Genomic DNA, 19312 nt, shown 5'->3' with positions numbered 1-19312 from the left:
GTTTTGTCCAAAAGGAGAAGATGAAGCCGCTGCAAGAGTAAGAACTTGGTTCAATATGCATTAGTCAGATCATGATCGAGACACTTCCATGTATTTTCCGGCCTTTCTCAAGGATATTATCACGAGCTTCCTTACAAGACTTTTTGTACGACGGGAGCGTCTTGTACCATTTCGGATCCCATCAGTATCATGTGAGGGTTTCCAGCCTCATGATCATTTAACATGAGATGTGGTTGATATTAGCTTGTGCTTAATGCGGATTAAGAAAATCTGGGATTCGGAATAATCCAACAAGCGGACCCAGTGATGTGGTATTCTGGATAAAATGCCCGAATCACTGCCGAAAAATGGCCTTGTGAGCAGAAATCGGCCAAGCAGAATATCAATCTCAAACCACAAAAATTTGATATATACCATGACAAGAGGATTTAGGGCAATTCTGACAACTGAAGCCACGAGCGAGCCCATACAAAGACGGAAGGAGATTTTAAGGTTACCACGTGTAATATGAATTTGAGGACATTCTTACATGGCAAGATTTTCTGAATTTGGTAACGGCCGTTCTCCGGTCCGACCTATAGTCGTACAATTTACCACGGGCCTAGCTAAACTTGTGGTTCGCATGTATTTTGTAGACTCTGCATATTTTCTCTGCAAGTTCTGCATATTCTGCATGCTCTTCATGGCGGGGTAAGAATCTGGGGATGTTGGGGATGGTGGCTTGTGGGGAAGCTCGTGATCACACCAAAATGACAACTATGCCGTAATTGGGTTACAACCAAAGTAATATTAAAGATGCAGCTACAAGGTTTGACAAGATTCGTGAGATGTCGCCAATCTTCTCCAGCCTGCCCTGAAAGCCATAGAAGCCAAAGAAACATCAGTACACCAGGAAATAAAATTTACCGAATCTGAATATCATTGGTCTTTAGCCCTTGAAGCAAGTAAATTTTGTAGAACGCGAGAATTCTACCAGATCACATTCCACCACTCGCTGGTTCTTTCCCCCTTACCTTTTTCTTCGTCGATAATTTGGTCTCCGTTCCAATTTACATGAAAAACTGGAAATCGATTGATGTGTGTATATCGGAGCCTCAAGAGCCGAAGGACTATGCAATTTCCGCTACTAACTATCTGCATATGCAGAGTTAAAGGGATCTCTGAGACATATTTTCGTTCAGACCGAGGCCGTGCTGAATGAAATCATCATAAGCCCAGGAGGAAATGACCCCAGTAAGATCAATGAAGATGTCGCAAAATAAGCTAACGACCCGAAGGTTCATTTCCACAATGATGAATGAATCTCTTCATTTGTTGCTTCATACTTACATGATAAGCCTTCCAAGCCAGTTCGGCAGAATATGCGTTGTACTCTATTCAAAAAGGGATGTAATTGGTTTCACGGCCCGATGCGAAGGGACGGCGAAGGGACGGCGCCTTCCTTCGCCGTCCCCTTTTGTAGATTGAGAGTTTTACATTGTCCTTAATCGACTGGGTAAGAACAAAGTGAATTATCGCCCAGTCGGGGATCTCAGAATCGGTCCCAAAACAACCCAATCAGGTCGCGGTGCGCCGTTAATCCAAGCCTAACTGACCGAGACGAGATGAAGCTCGGTTCAGCGCTTAATTTCCAGCCTGTCATTCTGTTACCAATCGAAGGAGAGATGTGAAAGGTAGGTGTAGAGATGAGGCCACTTGTGTCCAACACGACCCAGAAAAAGGTTGACTGACGGAGTGATAGCTCTTTTTCCATTTCTATTATTCCCTGAATATTCTGTCAGACCATGTAACTGCTCACATGGCGCACAGTTGGGGTACTGCCACTTCTCAGGCACCAACGACTGCAGAAGAAGAATCTATGTAGCATGTCAGACATGACGTTAAAATCAAGCCAAGTTAGTCTTCCGACAAAACCATGAAGTGTAACAATAACAGTAGTGAGAATTCGGTCGTTCGCATCCTTGCTCATGTAATAAAAGTGCCGAAGTGGCAAAGCTGTCAAAAACAAACTAGGAATATTGTCCCAACTGGAAAGGATTCTTTCGATTCTTCGGATGAAGTCCGAGAGGTTACACCTACACCCAATACGCGTGTCAATTTGCCGGAACTTAATTTCCTACAGGCGTTCCTTATCAGTGGCCCGATGACAACCAAAGGTTTAGAGGCCAAAACCCCTGAGTCAGGTTGTTCTGATGCAATTGTCCTCACTCCAACATCCTAAAATCGCACGATTAACATGCGTGGGAGGTATTGCTGCGCCATTGTGCATCGACAATCCATATATAGTTGCGCAGATAGTGCATATCATGCAATGCCATCTTTGATGCATTTGTGGTCAAATCATCATAGTACTTGGGCACAGGAGCTCGAGCACGCATTGTATCGCGAAGAAACTCGTCATGATGGGCACGGCAGCTGGCACAAAGTCTTTCGATCAATCAGCCGAATCGAACGATTGAAACGTCGTGTTTGTTTGAATTTCCAAGATAAGCCATATCCGACAGTTTGGAAAGAATAGGTGTCCTTTGCTGCTTCGCAGGCAGTTGTCGTCCTGTTTGTTTGTTGGGAACTTCAGATGCAGGGAAAGTGCTCACCACAGTTGGGAGATATCGAGATGACGCACGGACCATGCAATCAACTGTTCTCCCGAAATGCATAGCAATGATACGAGTGCGTAAGTTTACCCGTTTGAAAAGACATGAAACTTTGAATAGAAATCATGTTTCGCTTGGGAGTTATGAGTTGATATGCTGATTATCTCAACGTCTATTATCATTTTGACTATGTACCTAGTTTAGGAAAGAATCCTCCCGCAATGATTCTCCGCACATAAGTTATATGTTTTCTATAATTCTTATTCTCTTCGTAAATCCAGCAAAGATCGCTCCCAAAAATACTCCAAAGCACCCAAATGTGTATCTATAGTTCCTCCTTATACGCCCTCCCATCCTTTGTTACAACGTTTGTAACTATGATATTCATCCCACCCTTTGCAAAAGCCTCCTCATCCGTAGATTGTTCCATATCATTCCTTGAATTCACAAACCCAAAATCTAGTGCATTCATAGATGCTCTAACACTTCTGGGTGCTGCGACCGCATCATGTAGATCTTCAAATATAATGTCAATTCCCGCAACTAAGCCGATTTGTGATTCTTGATATGTGCCCAATGGCCATCCTACTCTTTTGAATTTCTTCTGTACAGCTTCAATCATGCCTACAAAACGTAACTCTACAGCGTCACCACTGTAGGCCATAATTTCGTCCTTGAGATCTTGAAGGTAGGTGAGACCGGTAGTATCAATAAAGGTGACTCGTGTGAAATTGAATACCACAACTTCAAGCCTTGGAAGGAATCTGATTGGTGTATTAACGTTGCTCCTGCGACGGAGAGCGGCCGTTCTTCGCACCCGATAGTCGCTCCATCCGTTTCGTTCCGTTGACCCGTAAAGAGTCGGCTCATGATAGGTCCAAATAGCTTCTAGGATATCTTTCGTTATCCTCTCCGCGTTCAAGTAAATGAGGGGAGTTTCTAATGTAATGAGTTGCGTGCCTTGAGGTACTAGGCGCCCTGCCTGAAGAGGTATACTCATTCTGTCTACACTTTCAAAACTGTATCTGTTTTCGATATCATGGGGTTTTGGTGGACTAATCGAGGAGAATAATGTACGTAGAAGAGTGTAGAGCGCCATGTATACTACTCCAAGCCCAAGAGCAGACTCTAGACCTGTAATCAACGCCACGTTCATGACGACGAAAAAGCCTATAAAATCGGCAAATGAACCTTTCCAGTATGTGAGTGGGATTCTGTTCGGAGGTAGTGTTTCTCCTACAGAGATTAAAATAATCGCACTGGTTGCTGCAGTTGGTATCCACTTGAATGTTTCTGTCAATACATTGATGGCAAGAAAAACAAATCCGGCGGAGAAAAGTCCACTGAGTGGTGATCTCACTCCAGTTGTCGAATTTACTGCTGACAGAGAAAGAGATCCGGATACTGGCATCCCGCCAAAAAAGCCATTCACAATATTTGCGGTCCCCAGAAAGACAAGCTCTTGCGATTCATCGATTTCATAGTTGTTTTCACGAGCAAATGTCTTGGCGAATATCAAATGCTCAGCTACGGCAGCTATAAAAACCTAGATAAAGATTAGAAGATTAGTATCCGGCCTATTGAGCATTGATCTTAGACTGACTCACGGGGAATGATCTCTTGGCGACAAGCAGAACAATTTTAGTCGGAAGTTGTGGAGGTTGTAGGGTCAGTGCTACCGTCCCAGCGATGGGAAATTGTGGAATGATGAGATCTTTGTTGACAATGAAGGATATCGCAGTGGAAATAACAATCACGAAAGCGTTCCGTAAATTTGACAAGATCCTGATGATGCTGCTCTTCTGCCCCCACCTTTTACCCATGAGCTTCAATAAAATGATGATCACTATTGAGGCTACACCAACAGCCAAAGATAACGGCTGAGTGGTTGCAATGTTTTCGGGGATTTGCATTCCTTGTAGATTAAAGTCTTGGCCTACACCCGATTCTCCTAGGATCAATGGAACCTGGCCTTGAACGATGATCAACGCTGCTGACATTTGGAACCCAACTAGCATAGGAATAGTAACGAAATTCAGGATCCATCCAAGGTTCAGGAGTCCGAATAATAGAGAAAATGCACCTATCGAGAAAGAGAGACCGGAGGCAACGAGAGCCGGCGGTATTGGAAGACCTTGGGCAGTAATCGATAACACAACGGCGTTGGTAAGTAAGCTCAAAGATGATGTAGGGCCTGTAGCAATATCTACGATTCTTAGCACCAAACTATCTTAAATTCATGTAGAGATAATACCTTTCGATGTACCCATGAAGAAGTATATAACCGATGGCAGCCAGCTAGCAAAGAGTCCTTGCTGCAATGGTACGCCAGCCAACGCTGCAGATGCCAGGGCCTGGGGAATCACGACCAATGCGACTGTAAATCCAGCAATCATGTCGTCCACAAGCCATCTTGGAGCATAGTTCGGGAACCAATGTACGAAAGGAACCTTCCTAACCAAATACGTTGCTGTCGCTGACGGTAATGCTTTTATGCCTCGAACAAAGCCCTTTCTTCCTCGAGTTAAGTTTTCATCGTTTCGAAATCCTTCCTTGATCTCCCGTAGTTTCGTTCTTATCTTTCCCATGGCTCAGACTGCCCGCAGTCACTGCAGAAGAAGAGTTCAATTTAACTGAATAAGTAAATCATGAGGTGGCCGGCCTCATAAACTTTTACAATAAAACCATAAATAACATCATGATGATGGGAGTCCATGAGGTTTTGTTAGAGTCGTTCAAGGAGGTTCAGACTTTTTTGCATTGTGTAGCAAGATCCACAACTGGTTTCGGTCTCGTTATCATGTTGATGTGATTTTGACTTTCGGGACGGAGAATATGGCTGGGTCAGGCAACTGAACTTGGATAGAGTCTAGAATAGATAGGTGTAAAGGAAGAAACCCATCATCAAAAGAAAATGATTGGTTGCCTTTTAACAACTATAGAACAAGAAGCCTGCCAAGTTGGACCAGAGTTTCAGAAACGGTCACAATAGTCTGAGCGTGGCAGTTTTTGACCAGGACCTTATATGTATTTTGAGGGATCCCATACATCGCTAGAGTGACCACAATAAGTTGCAAGTGCCATTTTGGTAGAGTTGGGGTAATTTTGAGAATACGAAGACAAGAATTCCGCAGTAGCCATTCATAACTTGGTGTGGCTTGATCGTGCAGGTACAACCTCAACATCTCGACTAGGCGTCACATACAGAAATGACCAGGCAGCGGAAAAATTGAAATACGGACTTGTAGTCAAGTCCGGGGTAACAGATGTTCTAAAAATTCGTACATCGAGTTTTAAAATACGTATGAACCTGGGAATACCCTCTATGGTAGATGCTTGCACGGAGGCTTCACTGGTTTTACCGATGTTTTATGATTTCGTGCAGACCCAATCAAGCGAAGCAACAAACTCGATGATCTGATTTTAGAACAGCCTTATAGATTCCACGCAGCTTTGAATGTTGATATTTTTGGGTCCAAGTAGATCTTCAGATTTGACTCTAACCTGTATTGTCCAGTCTTGAATGCCTCCTAACTAATGCACTCTATTCCTTTTTTTGGAGTCCCATACAAACCTCGCTTGCTGGTTAGAGACGATGAATGATACTACCGTCTACTAGTGCTATGCCACGAAGAAACTACAGTGTTATTATCGCATCCCAACAAGCAGATAGATAACTTGATGAAACGTTGTAGTCACAATTGCTTTAGGAATACTGCACCTCAAAACACACTCAACTTTGAGTTTTTGTATGGTCATCATGGGCAGATTATAGTTTACTCGCATGTAGAAAATGAGGAATGATGCAGGAATTTGAGAATGCATTGTAAACAACATGGGCAGCTGCGCCGCCAGCTTTCCCTTAACATGTAGCTGAAATGAGTCAATATGATCCCTCCCGTAAGCAATCAAAGTGGATCAATCACTCGACTGCCTCGATGTAGGTTAGCTGATTTGAGGAAGTTCGTTTGGCATGTATCAGGGTCGTGAATGAAGTAGTGATAACTCGGAGAATATAGTTAAAAGAACCCAATCAATGCTATTGCCTGCGAGGTTATCATTTTGTATTGGAGAATTCAGGCCTTCCTTGATCGGGATTTGGTCTTGTAGTGCAATCCGGATTTTGGCACTCTGGATGTCCCAATCATCAGCGACCTGCTGTGTTGCTGTCAGCCAACATAATTGCGGTCGGTGTTTCTTTGTCTCAAGGGCAGCTTATATGTTGATGACAATGTAGAGTGAGATTGTAAGATGGTTAATTAGTGTTTTGTTGTAATGAATTGGATGTGTTCATTCCTTCTTATCGAGTTGATATGATATACTCGAGTAAGCTCGATAAGCTTAATTCCCCACAAACATCGGTTACTATCGGGTATTCCAGAACTTTTTTCAGGCGACTCGATAATCCCAAAATTACTCCCACCACCAAAAGATGCCTGATCCATCAACAACATCACTGTCAACTCTCGATGCGCTCTTCAATAATCCCGTGTTTGCCGGAGGCATTGGTCTTGCAGGCCTTGGGGCTTCTGCCGCCATCGGTCGACGTTTCATGATACTGGGAGCTTCCACCATCAAACGACGTCTTTTGGTGAATCTCGAAATCAGTAAGGAAGATCCATCATATCAATGGATCTTAGCATGGCTGTGTCTTCCTCGACCACCTGGAGGATTTATCGCATCCAGAATTACCCGCGTTCATGACTACTCTATGCGAACGACCGGGGAACAATTAGAGGGTGGACCATCATCTGCGACATTTCTTGCGCAGCCGGGATATGGTAGGCATGTTGTGCAGCATAAGAATGCTTTTATTTTAGTCCAGCGGGAGAAGCAAAGTAGTCATAATATGAATACTGGTGTACCGCACGAGACAATCACTCTGCGAACATTATACGCTCATCGACATATATTCGCAGATATTTTTGCAGAAGCGCATGAATTAGCTGCGACACAGCGGGAAGGGAAAACAGTTGTTTACAAAAGTTCCGGAATGGAATGGAGACAATTCGGAGATGCGCGACGAAAAAGACCATTAAGTTCCGTAATACTAGACGAAGGAGTCAAGGAGCGAATCTTGGATGATGTGACAGATTTTCTAGGTCGGCAACAATGGTATGTGGATCGAGGAATCCCTTATCGTAGAGGTTATCTTTTATATGGTCCGCCTGGGAGTGGTAAAACCTCTTTTATTCAGGCCTTGGCTGGAGAACTGAACTTTGGGGTCGCAATGATAAATTTGAGCGAGCGGGGAATGACAGATGACAAATTGGCACATTTCTTGACAAAGTTACCTCCGAGAACGCTGGTACTGCTTGAAGATGCAGATGCTGCCTTTGTGAACAGAAAACAAGTTGACTCCGAAGGATACTCAGGCGCAACAGTGACATTTTCGGGATTGTTGAATGCACTAGACGGAGTGGCAGCTGGGGAAGAAAGAATTGCTTTCCTCACTACAAATCATATTGACAGACTTGACGCTGCGCTAATACGGCCCGGAAGAGTTGATATGATCGAGAGAATTGGTGAAGCTACAAGATATCAAGCTGCGGAGATGTGGGATAGATTCTACGGCGATATCGACAAAGATGGAAATGGCAAATTGCGATTTTTGACAAAGCTAGAAAGTCTTGGGCTTGTTGCTAACGAAGAAGGTAAGACTGTTGAGCCAGAGCTCCATACCAGTATGGCGGCCATACAGGGGCTTTTTGTGTTCAACAAAGACAGCATGGAAGGAGCCATTGATATGGTTGAGGGGCTAATACCGAGAATATATGAGCCTCACACTCTCGAAAATGGGATCAAGGTAGCAGCTTGAGCTTGGACAGAGATTCCAGTAGTAGTACGGTATCATTATTGTACATATACTTGAATAACGTCAACACCAAAAATATATCCGTCCGACAAAGGCGCCATCGAAATCGGTTTCATTGCCACGATCGCTCAACATTACATCTCATTCGTCCCTTCGCACAAGTCGTTCTAATGTATTGAACAAATTTACTGGGCAACAGCACTCCTCCCATCATCCTCAGGTAAACCCTCATTGTCCCCCGGCTCTCGGTAAGTCTGAGCAGACTTAGCAGCATGTCTGGTTTTATCATCTATGATATTGCTTTTATCGACAGCGACATTGTCAGCGGTTTCTACACACTACCATTAGCTGAAGTCAATCATCAAGAATACAGACAAAATGTACCCTCCTCGATAGGAGCTTCGTCACTCAGAACTGGAATTGGATCCTGCTTGTGGCCAGGACGGGAAACATAATCGTTGTCTGTGGGATTTCCTTGAGGAACTTCTGAGGATGACATGATGGATTTGGTGATTTCCGAGCTGCTTTGTTTGGAGAGACTTGATTTCGTTTGTTTGTAAGAGAAGTTTGTGGAAGAAAGCTCTACTTGTACTTATATTAGCTTTAGATTGAGATCGATGAGCTCTGCGTGATGAAATATAGCAAAGAGGTTAGGAGATGGTGATATCATTAATATTCCAATAAATCCTAAATCCATAAGTATCTTGAATCATTAGAACTTTCCAAGACATTTCTTGAGCAAATCATCAGCAATGGAATCATCATCATTTCAAACGTCAATACATCATCAACTTCCCCAGGAACAACGCTATCTTAGCATGGAGCGTCGCTAAAGCCGCCTTGCAGTAGCTCTCCCGTTAGATTGACCAATCTAGCTACAATTGCTTGTCATGACGTTTATAACACTTTGCATTTTGAAGAACTTCCTGTATAATCTGGATTTTATTGAGTGTGGATAAGAGATCTGTAGGATGTAATCATTGGAATGGCCTCGGATAATCGGTATGTGACAAGAAATCTGACTCGATAATCAAACGAAATACTTCGTAGAGCATCCACAGTCATAAAATGTGACGCATTGCATTGGTCCCGATGCTGGTAGTTCGTTATTCGGGACTTTCTCCCGTGATGCTTTGCCGTCTCCCGATGCACCGGCTGGATATGCAATTTTAAAAATCGGATCATCGACGGGAACGCAGATGTGTCTAATAGCTTCGATCAATCATTGACACTGGACTACTTGGGAAACTAATAAGGTTTCCCGAACACCTCGTACTTTATACCACAGAATCAACAGAGATATGAGATGATTCATATTCAATCATGGAGAGAGAGGTCTTATTCTAGAGCCAAATGAAGTATCTTGAGAAACGATTCTATTTTTGTGTCTATATTTGTTGATCTTTTCTTCCGATACTCGAACATGGGACGACAGTGTGGATGTTAACCGTACCTAGGAAGCCGGAGTAATAGTAGTGATATACAGAGTACAAGTGGCAGGACATATTTTCATGTTTCCCGAATTCGAATACGAAGCTTTGAGATGAGGTTCAAAAAGAAATCAGTGTGTATTATGTAAGTAAGGTATCAAAATGAGATTGGCGCACTACAATATCATTGGTCATGGCGGGGTAATTTAATGCCATCAGCCTGGCTCAACCTTCAAGCGCATTCAATTCTTCACAATCGTCGCCATGTTCACAGGTCTTGTTGAGATCAAAGGAGGTTCGTAGTCATTCTCCAATATTCAATGTCACCTCACTAACATTTCCAGTTGTCTCCGACATCAAACTCGACAGTCAATATGGTGCCACCCTCACCATCAGCAACGCCTCCTCCATTCTCGGAGACTGCGGACTCGGCGACAGCATTTCCGTAAACGGTATCTGCCTCACAGTCACAACCTTCACAGAGGATAGTTTCACAGTCGGGTGCGCACCAGAAACTCTTCGCCGCACAAATGTCGGTTCTCTACAAGTCAACTCCGAAGTTAATCTCGAACGCGCGGTTTCTGCGAACACACGTATGGGAGGACATTTCGTACAAGGACATGTGGATACTGTCGCAGAGTTGATCAAGAGAGAAGAGGATGGAGAGGCTTTGACCCTGAGATTGAAGCCTAGAGACAAGCAGGTCATGAGATATATTGTAGAGAAGGGTTATGTCACGCTTGACGGAGCCAGCTTGACGATTACCAAGGTTGATGAGGAATGGTTCGAGATTATGTTGATCGCATATACACAAACTAAAATAGTCACAGCTCTCAAGAAAGAAGGAGAATATATCAATGTCGAGGTGGATCAGATTGGCAAATACGTTGAGAGAGCTGTAGAGGGATATTTCGCCCAAGGAACTGGTGGAGATATCGCGATCTTGGAAAAGATAGTGGAGCGCATTGTTGAGGCAAAGCTGGCAAAGCTTTCCGGAAACTAATGTTTTCTCTTCGTGCCGTAGGATACCCAAGAATAAATCAAGGGCTATACCCGTTATTCGCCACCTCAAAAACAATTTCAAATTTCAAAAGCTTTTGTTGTGCGGAAAATTAATCTGTGGGTAAAAGCCAAGATCTCAAAGTGCCTAACACGTACAAAATTCGAACTCTGGGCTATGATATATCTGCAGCCTTATCTTCAATAAGCATGAAGCCCAGATCAGATACACAACGCGAACCTTGAAAGCTGCAAAGATTCTGTCAGTGGCAGCAAATTTCGGTAGGGCTCTCCTTACTTTTCCATACCACAGCCCTTCAGATGAGTGATCTGTCATATCACTAGATGATTTTTTTGCATTATCGAAAATGTTTCGAATCATTTATGGAATGCTAAAGAGATTTTGACTCATTACATCTATGATGGATACAGTTGCTCCACCCTTATCCAATGCATTTTTTCCTGTCCCATTCCTGAAAAGGAAAACTACATAAATCCAATGAAAAGACCGACTTTGCTGTCTTGAAGAGAAGCTATCATGCAGACTGCTCTATCTCCCACCTTGACTAGTCCATACTAACGCCAGAGTCAAACATTGACCTCTGAAATGATCATCCAGCCTGCCATTTTACACTAAAAGATCTGACAAATCCATCCAAAGAGACTCCCGGCACAGGATTATCCACCAAAGTATTCCAAACATCAACATCTACTCCACTGCTCGGCCACCTTTGAACTGGCCAGTTTGCCCAGCCCATCATGTATAACGGCACACCTGATATCGTAGAGTTGGGCTATTTGCATATCATATTAGCTTTTCTTTCCCTTCTTGGTCCAAAGCTTTCTGTTCAAGTTACATCTGATTTATACGAAAAACAAACATACCACACTCCACTTTCCCTGGTTCTCAACCTCAGTTTCCGAACATGTTACTCGACCACCTTTAACTAGACCGCATGCACCCTTTTCACTTCCGAATGTATACATCCACATCCCAATACTCTTGTTATATACAGTGCGAGTGCCATCAAAAAGACCACATATGGTAGTGTCGAGTGTCCATGTGAAATTTGAGGTCATACAGCCGGTGATCGGACCAGCTCCTGCAAAATAAGGCGCTGATGCATTGAGGGCTAGGAGATAGCCCCGGGATGTGTAATCAGTGGAGAGAGTGGTCTCTGTCAGAGGTAGTAGAATTGGAGAGGCCAAGAGTGGTGCGAGGACGATGGAGAGCACAGTGAAGTATTTGAACATTTTGGAGTAGTTGTTACTTCTTGGGAGTAACACGATTTGTAGATACAAGACTCGTGCTGTAATATTGTATGCATGGAATTGGAAACTCTTTCGATACAGGCGTACCAGCGCTGATGTCAGGATATCTTAAATTCTTATTTTTATCATTCTAGCCCAGCCCTGGTGACCTAATACCCTGACTCTCATATCATTACATTTCCATCATATCGGCTCAAGTATATATTAATCTATCAAAATCATTGTTACTTCCCATTTCCTGCTCATCACAATATACCACTTATCTTGGCACTCCAACGCCCCATGCCGCGAAACCCACAAACCCCGGGAGATTAACTCAAGGATACTTTTTCTGAAAGTACTAACAGGACGGCGAGATTCCGCCCGTCAATTACTTGGTAAACACAATTTGTGGAACCAACATATTTATCGGATAAAGGGGGGACGAGTCGGTTAAATCCCCGTGGCGTGCCCTGTGATCGCTGACCTGGTGCAGGATTTCTGGGGTGCATTCTGGGGTAATAGTGCCGTGAAAAAATATGATGCATGCAAGAATGACATTTAATATATTGTGGTCTTGGCTTCACATTGGAGATCCGTTGGGTATCACTGGAGTTTTAATCACACATACGGTCCGATTACACGGGATGGGGGTTCATGGTGGGAATTTTTGATTGCGATGTATTATTATCTAGTGGTCTATGATTATACGGAGACTTTCTTTATGGGAGTGCTAAAAAGGCAAGGCCAATATCGTATGTTGCGGTTAGGAAACTCTGCTCTTGCGTGGTATAGGTTCCGTTAAAAGCTGCCGGTGTAACCAAGCCACTTGCTGCAGCGGTGGGGAAAACATTTTGATCCACTGCGAATCGAGCTCCATCCTTGGGCATTGTACCGCTGACAAGGAAATTGGAGATCGCATTTGCCATTCCGAGAGATGCATGTGAAATAGTGGTATGTCCGCTTCCTCCGCGGTATACGAGTGTGGATGAAGTAGGGAGAAGACTGCGGAGTGCTTTTGCGGACTTGAGAGGTGTTGTCGGATCATTCTCGGCTGAGACAATGAGGATTGGTGTCTTGGCTGTTGCGAGAAGAGTATCTGTTTTTGCCATCAAACTTGCTCCTACGTTTGGAACAAGCGGACGTGTGGAGGGGAAGTTGCGGCAAAATGTGATGGGGATAAGATCAGCATTTAGGATTGGGGTATTTTCGAAGATGGAAATGCTTTTTGTGAGAGAAATGACAGTGTCCAATGTAATTCCACTTGATGCAGCGTTGTCAACACAATTGAGTGGATAAGTAGCAAGAGTTCCGACGCCTGGTGCAGAGCCATCGGTTGGTGCACTCGCTGCTAAGGATCCAAGGATTGAGATAAGAGCAGTTGCGTCGCGGGTTTCGAGACCGGATAAGACCGATGCAAGTGTTTTCCAAGTGTTGGAACTCTAAGGAGAGATGCAAGGAGGGGATTGAGGATATCTAAGCTGATGCTTAAGCCCGAAGCAACAATAGGATTCATGAAAATATCCTCCATTATATTGTCAAGTCTGGTAGCCACAGTACCTGTAACTCCGGTAGGAGCGGTGGCAAAAGAGTATCCTTTACTGCCGGCAGTGGTGCAGAAAGCTGCAAAATCGTTCAATGAAGCACGAACGCTTATTTGATCGTTTGGTAGTTGGCTGACATATGTAAGAGCATTCGCCTTTGCGTCAAAGACACCATCGGCAATAACTCTTCCCACGCGGCCTGGGAAAGTTTGGATAAACTCGGCGAGGAAAATAGTTCCATATGAGAAACCCCAGTAGTTGAGTTTTGCAGAAGTTCCATCCAATGCATCAACTATGGCTGCCATGTCTCGGACAACATATGCTGCTGTTGAGGTGTAAAGAGCGGGAGATTTCTGAGCTACACAAGCTTTTGCCAGAGCGGCGACAGAAGTGTCAAAAGATGTGATGGCAGAGCTAACTGCAGCATCGGCGCTAGCATTCGCAAATTGCCCAAGCCAAAGATTTGGTGCAGATGGAAATGCGTTGTTGAAATCATACTCCGCTTTGGCATTTGGAAAGCATTCCAAGATAGGAGCCGAAGCACCGCTTCCACGTGGATCCCATCCAATGACATCGTACAATCCACCGCTCAGTGCCGAGACGGCGGCACCGGCTCCAGACTGCACAAATCCAACACCACTGGCACCGGGTCCACCGGGATTGATTAAGAGAGGCCCGAGCTTCTTGCTTGCTGCTACAGTGGCGGGATAACGAGCAAGCGCGATACTTGCGGTTGCTGTTGATTTTGCATCGCCATATTCGAGTGGAACTTCAAGAGTTGCGCATTCTACGCCGGTTCCACAGGAAGTCCATGTTAGTCCATTCACGAGGACTGACAAATTGGCAGCGGCGACTAGAATTTTGCCGATGGAAGGCACTTTGATGAAATGAGTGAAGCTTTGAAGAGAGTGACGATTTGGTGAAAGTGTTTGCTTCTACTTAGAAGAGAATTACCATAAATTACATCGTCTAATATTTATATTGGACGATCGCATCTGACAATATCTCCATTACTGGGTTGAGCCAAGATGCGAACTTTGCATGCAGAAAAATTGAAAGTCCATTGGTTCAATCTCCATGCCCTGCAGTTTATCTATAAATCCATTTAACAGAGACCTTTAGCCACGAATAATACTTCACTAAATAGAAAATCCCTAAGAGCAATCTAATCTACGCTAAGAGGTCTTCTTAAATAGGGAAGCATGAATACTAGAAATCCACTATGAAACATAAAAAACTTTATTTCATAGTGGAGCTCTGGTTTTCAACAAAACTAGCTGGACTGAGCTAGCCTATAAAATACTAGGCCTTTGATTCGCTCAACGAGGTCGCTTAACCCTGAAGCTACAGGAGGCTGTAGGAAAGACCCAGAAAATATTTATGGATTGTTTATAGATTCGTGAAGATAAATTAGACTATGATATTTAGCTCGTTAATTTAGCTGGATTGAGCTAGTATAAGCTGAATTAGGCACAAATAGAGAGCTCTGATTAGCTAGAAGTCTTGATGGTTAGTTCTAGAGTAATAATAATAATATTAATATTCTCATAATAGTGAAAGACTTAGTCACTTTCAAGCTTAGGGAAATCGAATATATACTATGATAGTGGAATTGAAGTCAAATTATAAGGAGCTGAATTGAACTAAATTTGCTTGCTTTTTCTAGGTTTTCTTTAAAGAATATTCTAGATTTACATAGTTTATAATGAAATTCTAGTAGTTTTCATGCTTATAAACAAGATTCATTTAGATCGAATCTTATAGAATCATTCATATCATAAAAAGAAAGTACCATCAATTAATTTAGTTTGTTTTATCAATAATCTTTCATATGATTCTATATTATTCTATTTCATTATAAATTAATTTGATAAGAGATATGATAATATAATAATCTAATAATATATTTTATAGTATAAAATCATATTATACATTTATTAGTCATCAATATATCCTTTAATTAGTAAGATATTAATAAGTGATTTAATATACTTATTATAGAATCTTATAAAGATATTATTTATCTTAGAAATCATTCTAGTTATATATAATGAAAATCAATAGTATAAGTCCGCTAAATATAATATTCATATTTAAATATATTTTCATTAAATTTATAAGTTATACATATTTTATGAACTATTGAAAAAGTATATAACATGACTAAATGTCTCTAATCTCTGAAGAAGTCTAATTCTCGTGTAGCTAGGATTATAGGGGGAAATTTTGTTTGGATGTGGTCGGTAGAGATCTTTAAGGTTTTTTGGGAAACCTTATTTTGACTTGAACCAAAAATTGTATTCAAGCATCGCATTCTCAAGATTTACGAAGTAACCTTGTGCTTGTTCTCGGCCCTTACCCCTATGATTTTAATTCTTCGGTCATGCCTTGCGAAAGATTTTTTCTGGGTAGCTTTCCTATGGATTTGATGTTGCGCTTTTTTTCCTTCCTCAATTGAGTGTAGTTCACCAGAAGTTAATCTTGACTCTTCGTTCTTTGACTTTAATTTGTGACTAGGCGAATAATCCAAAGTAACAGCCAACAGTATCCGATTCAGACAGACTGTCTTCTCTGGTAACTTGACACATCCATCTACTACCATGTATCTTCTTCCTCAAAAATCTATCCACTAAATCATCTGGCCACGCATTCGACACGTGAAAATCTACCATCATATCCTTCAAAGCTGGCATGGCTTTGAATCGTTCATCGAATGCGTTCAACCCCATGCCAATAGACTCAAAGGAATCAATGCTTCCGGAATTTCTCGAGGAATTGACTGCCAGCCTTATACTGCCACCACCAAATCGTAAATTGTCCCATGGAGATATCTTCAACGTCACCAGATTTTTGAATTTATCAATAAGTAAACCGATAACTTGAATATCTCTTCCAGCGGGCCAGGGCTGACCGGGTCCAAAAATCGAATTGGGAAACAGCGGAAAATAGATATCTAAATAACGAAGAAAAAGAGCATTTCGCTCTCCGATCTGATCCAGAAACCCAGTGATGATCTTATACCCTGGTACATAAAAGTATTGAAGACGACATAACACGAATTTGTTGCTGGAGTAGAGAATTGGAGATGCTTCCAAGTGGACTTGTTTGTTACTTCGTAGGATTGCGGGACAGAGATGATATCGTTTGCTTGGGATTAAATACGATGGACTGGTTTCGGAGGATTTTATTTCAAGGGGTGAAGAGTCCGAGGCGATAAGTAGTTCGTTATAGATTTTGAGTCGGATCTCAATGGCGAGATCGAAGAAATGGAGCTGAGGACGTGGGTTCAATTCCTTTCCTGTCTGCATCGCGATTGTGGTTTTTGACAGGTGAAATTATCAATAATGCAGGTAATGTTGTTGAAGATGAACAGTAGACTTTTATCTTTTGTGAGCGTGGAAAGCTTTCAAAAAGACGTTAAGATTTCTTGTCGGAAGATGATCGAGTGATTATATTCGGATTATATAGCTTCACTCACAAGCAACTTGTACACTATTCATCGAAGGTTACGATACAAGGCAGGGAAAGAAGGGGACATTATACGATAGAAACAAAGTAGACAATTACGTAGGTGAGTATTTAAGGTTATAGAGTCAGATTCAAATACGACGAAGGGTGAAGTAAGAACGCACGAATCATCGCTTTGAAACGTCTAGAGCTCGCGAACAATGTTTGTGCGGCACAGAATAAGGTAGATAGATATCAGGAAGCTTATTTTTAGCTTTTGAACTAAGAGGAAGATGTAAAATGACGTCGGGATGGAAAAGTAGAAAAGTTTCGTAAAGAATTCGAGGTTAAAAAGCTGAACTGCTATCTATGGAGGGAAGTGCAAAGTCGGGGCACGGGATGGTGTAGTCCCCAATTCGTGTCCTCTCGAATCTTTCTCGTTGGTTGGATGCTCAGCCCAGTACATCACGACAGTCATTAAGTAGGAACAGCGCCATTGCAAGCAATCCTCAGTAAAGTATTTTGTTTTGATGATGGCTTTCTTTTTGAACCAGAACGTGGCCTAAGGAAATCTCTCGCTATGATAAAAATTAAAGGAGCACAAGTAGCCGCACCATATATTTACCCCTATACTCAACGCATGCATCTACTTGCTGCTGCGACATTGAATATAGAAACTACAAGTGAGTATATCCAACTCGAATGTTGAATTGGTGTTAAAATTGTGGTGTAACCATCACTTCCTCGGCTCTGTTAGCTTTCATCGTAGCAATATTGCGCTGGATGAAACTCACTATAATGTCAAATAGATGGTTGGGAAATAATTGTATCTTTTTATGGAGTGCTCTCTTCTTGAGGAGTATTTTCTTGAGAGTCTTTTCTTGAAGTAAGATTCCCATGAGCTTTCTCGAAATTCATTCTTGAGAGAGTGTGGTTTTCAACTTAATAAGTATCTTCTTGGTGTTTAACTTGAATCGTATCTTCTCGTAAGTATCTTCTCCAATAATTTCTCGGGAAGTTAGTCTCCCATCTTTTTCTACTGGCGGTGTACCATCCCACAAAATCTCATTCCGAAGCTTCTCTTCTCGCAATGCATAATTCGGTGCATAAGCTTCTTCAGCAGAGCTGTAATCGGCTCGATGCCCGCAAAAGTCAGTTCGATACTCACAAGGTGTATCCTGAGGTACGAGTTTGTCTGGGTGATCATAATGAAGGTATTCCCAATACGCAAAGTTGTGGGGAGTATCAGCAATGCTTTTAAGGTCACTTTCATTATGCAGGCGGTTCCCGCAGAAGTCACACTCGAGAATGTGGGCGTTTCGAGGGGCAAAAGTCTCAAATCTATCGCATTTGGGAAATGTCCAAGAGTCCCACGTAGATGGTTTCATGACTTGGGGTTGAGGTGATGAAAAATCATATTGCTGCAATTTGACCAGTCCTTTTCAGGGGTGTGTTACCTTTGATCTTTCTCAAGTTCTAGGCATAATATATCAATTTGTGGTAGTGCCATTGAATTGTCAGAACAAATACTGCTTAGATATGGGTACATTTACAGCCACTTTCGATTCTTCCTGTCTTGGAGTAACTAACTAGAATGACTGCACAAGCAAGTCTCTTCCTGATTCTTTCCCACCTTCTCGATGCGTTCTTTTCATGAAGAACATCCCTCTCTGTGTATCTCTTCTTTCTACTTCTTCGAATCCCCTAAACCCTCCCTATCTAGAGTCGAACACGACAAATCTCTTTCTCCTCGAGAGAGCGTCTCAATGCCTACACAGCTATAATTATACTCTTATGAGTCAGCATTTAAATACACCCAACAGAATCCCGGCCCATTCACAAATAGGCTTGCATTGTCAATATTGACTATATCTTTGATACTCCAATTCGTTATTCTGATCACTTCTCTAGAGAAAAGAAAGCAGGTTAGATCATTTCATAGTATCGTTAATCCAAATAACATATCGCATTCATCATCATTCTCACACGGAAATAGAAAACCTCGCTTCGGTCTACAGTACTTCAATTTATCAATACTTCAATACCCCAGGCGTCTAGTTCCAATACACATTCACGAATCCCCTGTTAAACCGCATTTCCCTGAAAGTCCCCAAATCAGAACTAATTAGTTATTCACACATCCCACAAAATACATCAAACCTGTCTATTTAAACGCTCAAGTTCAACCCTTTCCAGTTCCTTCCCTACAGCATACCAACTCAACCCATCCAA

The 19312-nt window shown here is 42.4% G+C and overlaps 8 protein-coding genes across 8 annotated transcripts; 2 read left to right on the top strand and 6 right to left on the bottom strand.

Annotated features, from left to right (window-relative positions):
• Positions 1 to 2919: 2919 nt before the first annotated feature.
• EAF01_011310 (uncharacterized protein) lies at positions 2920 to 5182 on the bottom strand (the record flags this gene model as incomplete). The annotated part of the gene is made up of 3 exons (XM_038919567.1): positions 2920 to 4140; positions 4202 to 4800; positions 4849 to 5182. 3 exons carry the CDS (start codon positions 5180 to 5182, stop codon positions 2920 to 2922), a joined length of 2154 nt encoding a protein of 717 aa, XP_038765081.1.
• Positions 5183 to 7026: 1844 nt separating this feature from the next.
• Positions 7027 to 8412, top strand: EAF01_011309 (uncharacterized protein; the record flags this gene model as incomplete). Its single annotated transcript, XM_038919566.1, has 1 exon — positions 7027 to 8412. The coding sequence occupies one exon, from the start codon at positions 7027 to 7029 to the stop codon at positions 8410 to 8412; it is 1386 nt and encodes a 461-aa protein (XP_038765080.1).
• A 182-nt stretch (positions 8413 to 8594) lies between these two features.
• On the bottom strand, positions 8595 to 8908 carry EAF01_011308 (uncharacterized protein; the record flags this gene model as incomplete). Its single annotated transcript, XM_038919565.1, has 2 exons — positions 8595 to 8740; positions 8794 to 8908. The coding sequence occupies 2 exons, from the start codon at positions 8906 to 8908 to the stop codon at positions 8595 to 8597; spliced, it is 261 nt and encodes an 86-aa protein (XP_038765079.1).
• A 1195-nt stretch (positions 8909 to 10103) lies between these two features.
• EAF01_011307 (uncharacterized protein) lies at positions 10104 to 10842 on the top strand (the record flags this gene model as incomplete). The annotated part of the gene is made up of 2 exons (XM_038919564.1): positions 10104 to 10134; positions 10184 to 10842. The coding sequence occupies 2 exons, from the start codon at positions 10104 to 10106 to the stop codon at positions 10840 to 10842; spliced, it is 690 nt and encodes a 229-aa protein (XP_038765078.1).
• A 353-nt stretch (positions 10843 to 11195) lies between these two features.
• Positions 11196 to 12255, bottom strand: EAF01_011306 (uncharacterized protein). Its single transcript, XM_038919563.1, has 2 exons — positions 11724 to 12255; positions 11196 to 11632 (listed from the first exon to the last, which is right to left on the bottom strand). Exons 1-2 carry the CDS (start codon positions 12090 to 12092, stop codon positions 11450 to 11452), a joined length of 552 nt encoding a protein of 183 aa, XP_038765077.1. The 5' UTR covers positions 12093 to 12255; the 3' UTR covers positions 11196 to 11449.
• A 556-nt stretch (positions 12256 to 12811) lies between these two features.
• EAF01_011305 (uncharacterized protein) lies at positions 12812 to 14628 on the bottom strand (the record flags this gene model as incomplete). Its single annotated transcript, XM_038919562.1, has 3 exons — positions 12812 to 13531; positions 13594 to 14510; positions 14598 to 14628. The coding sequence occupies 3 exons, from the start codon at positions 14626 to 14628 to the stop codon at positions 12812 to 12814; spliced, it is 1668 nt and encodes a 555-aa protein (XP_038765076.1).
• A 1518-nt stretch (positions 14629 to 16146) lies between these two features.
• EAF01_011304 (uncharacterized protein) lies at positions 16147 to 16941 on the bottom strand (the record flags this gene model as incomplete). The annotated part of the gene is made up of 1 exon (XM_038919561.1): positions 16147 to 16941. One exon carries the CDS (start codon positions 16939 to 16941, stop codon positions 16147 to 16149), a length of 795 nt encoding a protein of 264 aa, XP_038765075.1.
• A 1053-nt stretch (positions 16942 to 17994) lies between these two features.
• EAF01_011303 (uncharacterized protein) lies at positions 17995 to 18468 on the bottom strand (the record flags this gene model as incomplete). The annotated part of the gene is made up of 1 exon (XM_038919560.1): positions 17995 to 18468. One exon carries the CDS (start codon positions 18466 to 18468, stop codon positions 17995 to 17997), a length of 474 nt encoding a protein of 157 aa, XP_038765074.1.
• Positions 18469 to 19312: the final 844 nt, after the last annotated feature.

This window comes from Botrytis porri (genome assembly GCF_014898465.1).
Source record: "Botrytis porri strain MUCL 3234 chromosome Unknown BPOR_020, whole genome shotgun sequence".
Classification (NCBI taxonomy): Eukaryota; Fungi; Ascomycota; class Leotiomycetes; order Helotiales; family Sclerotiniaceae; genus Botrytis; species Botrytis porri.
This window is presented reverse-complemented; position numbering and strand designations above follow the sequence as displayed.

Coding starts and splice junctions, on each gene's coding strand:
- EAF01_011306 (XM_038919563.1), bottom strand. CDS start 12,092: ATGTTCAAATACTTCACTGTGCTCTCCATCGTCCTCGCACCACTCTTG. Junction 11,633..11,723: donor ACCAGGGAAAGTGGAGTGTG/GTATGTTTGTTT, acceptor ATATGCAAATAG/CCCAACTCTACGATATCAGG.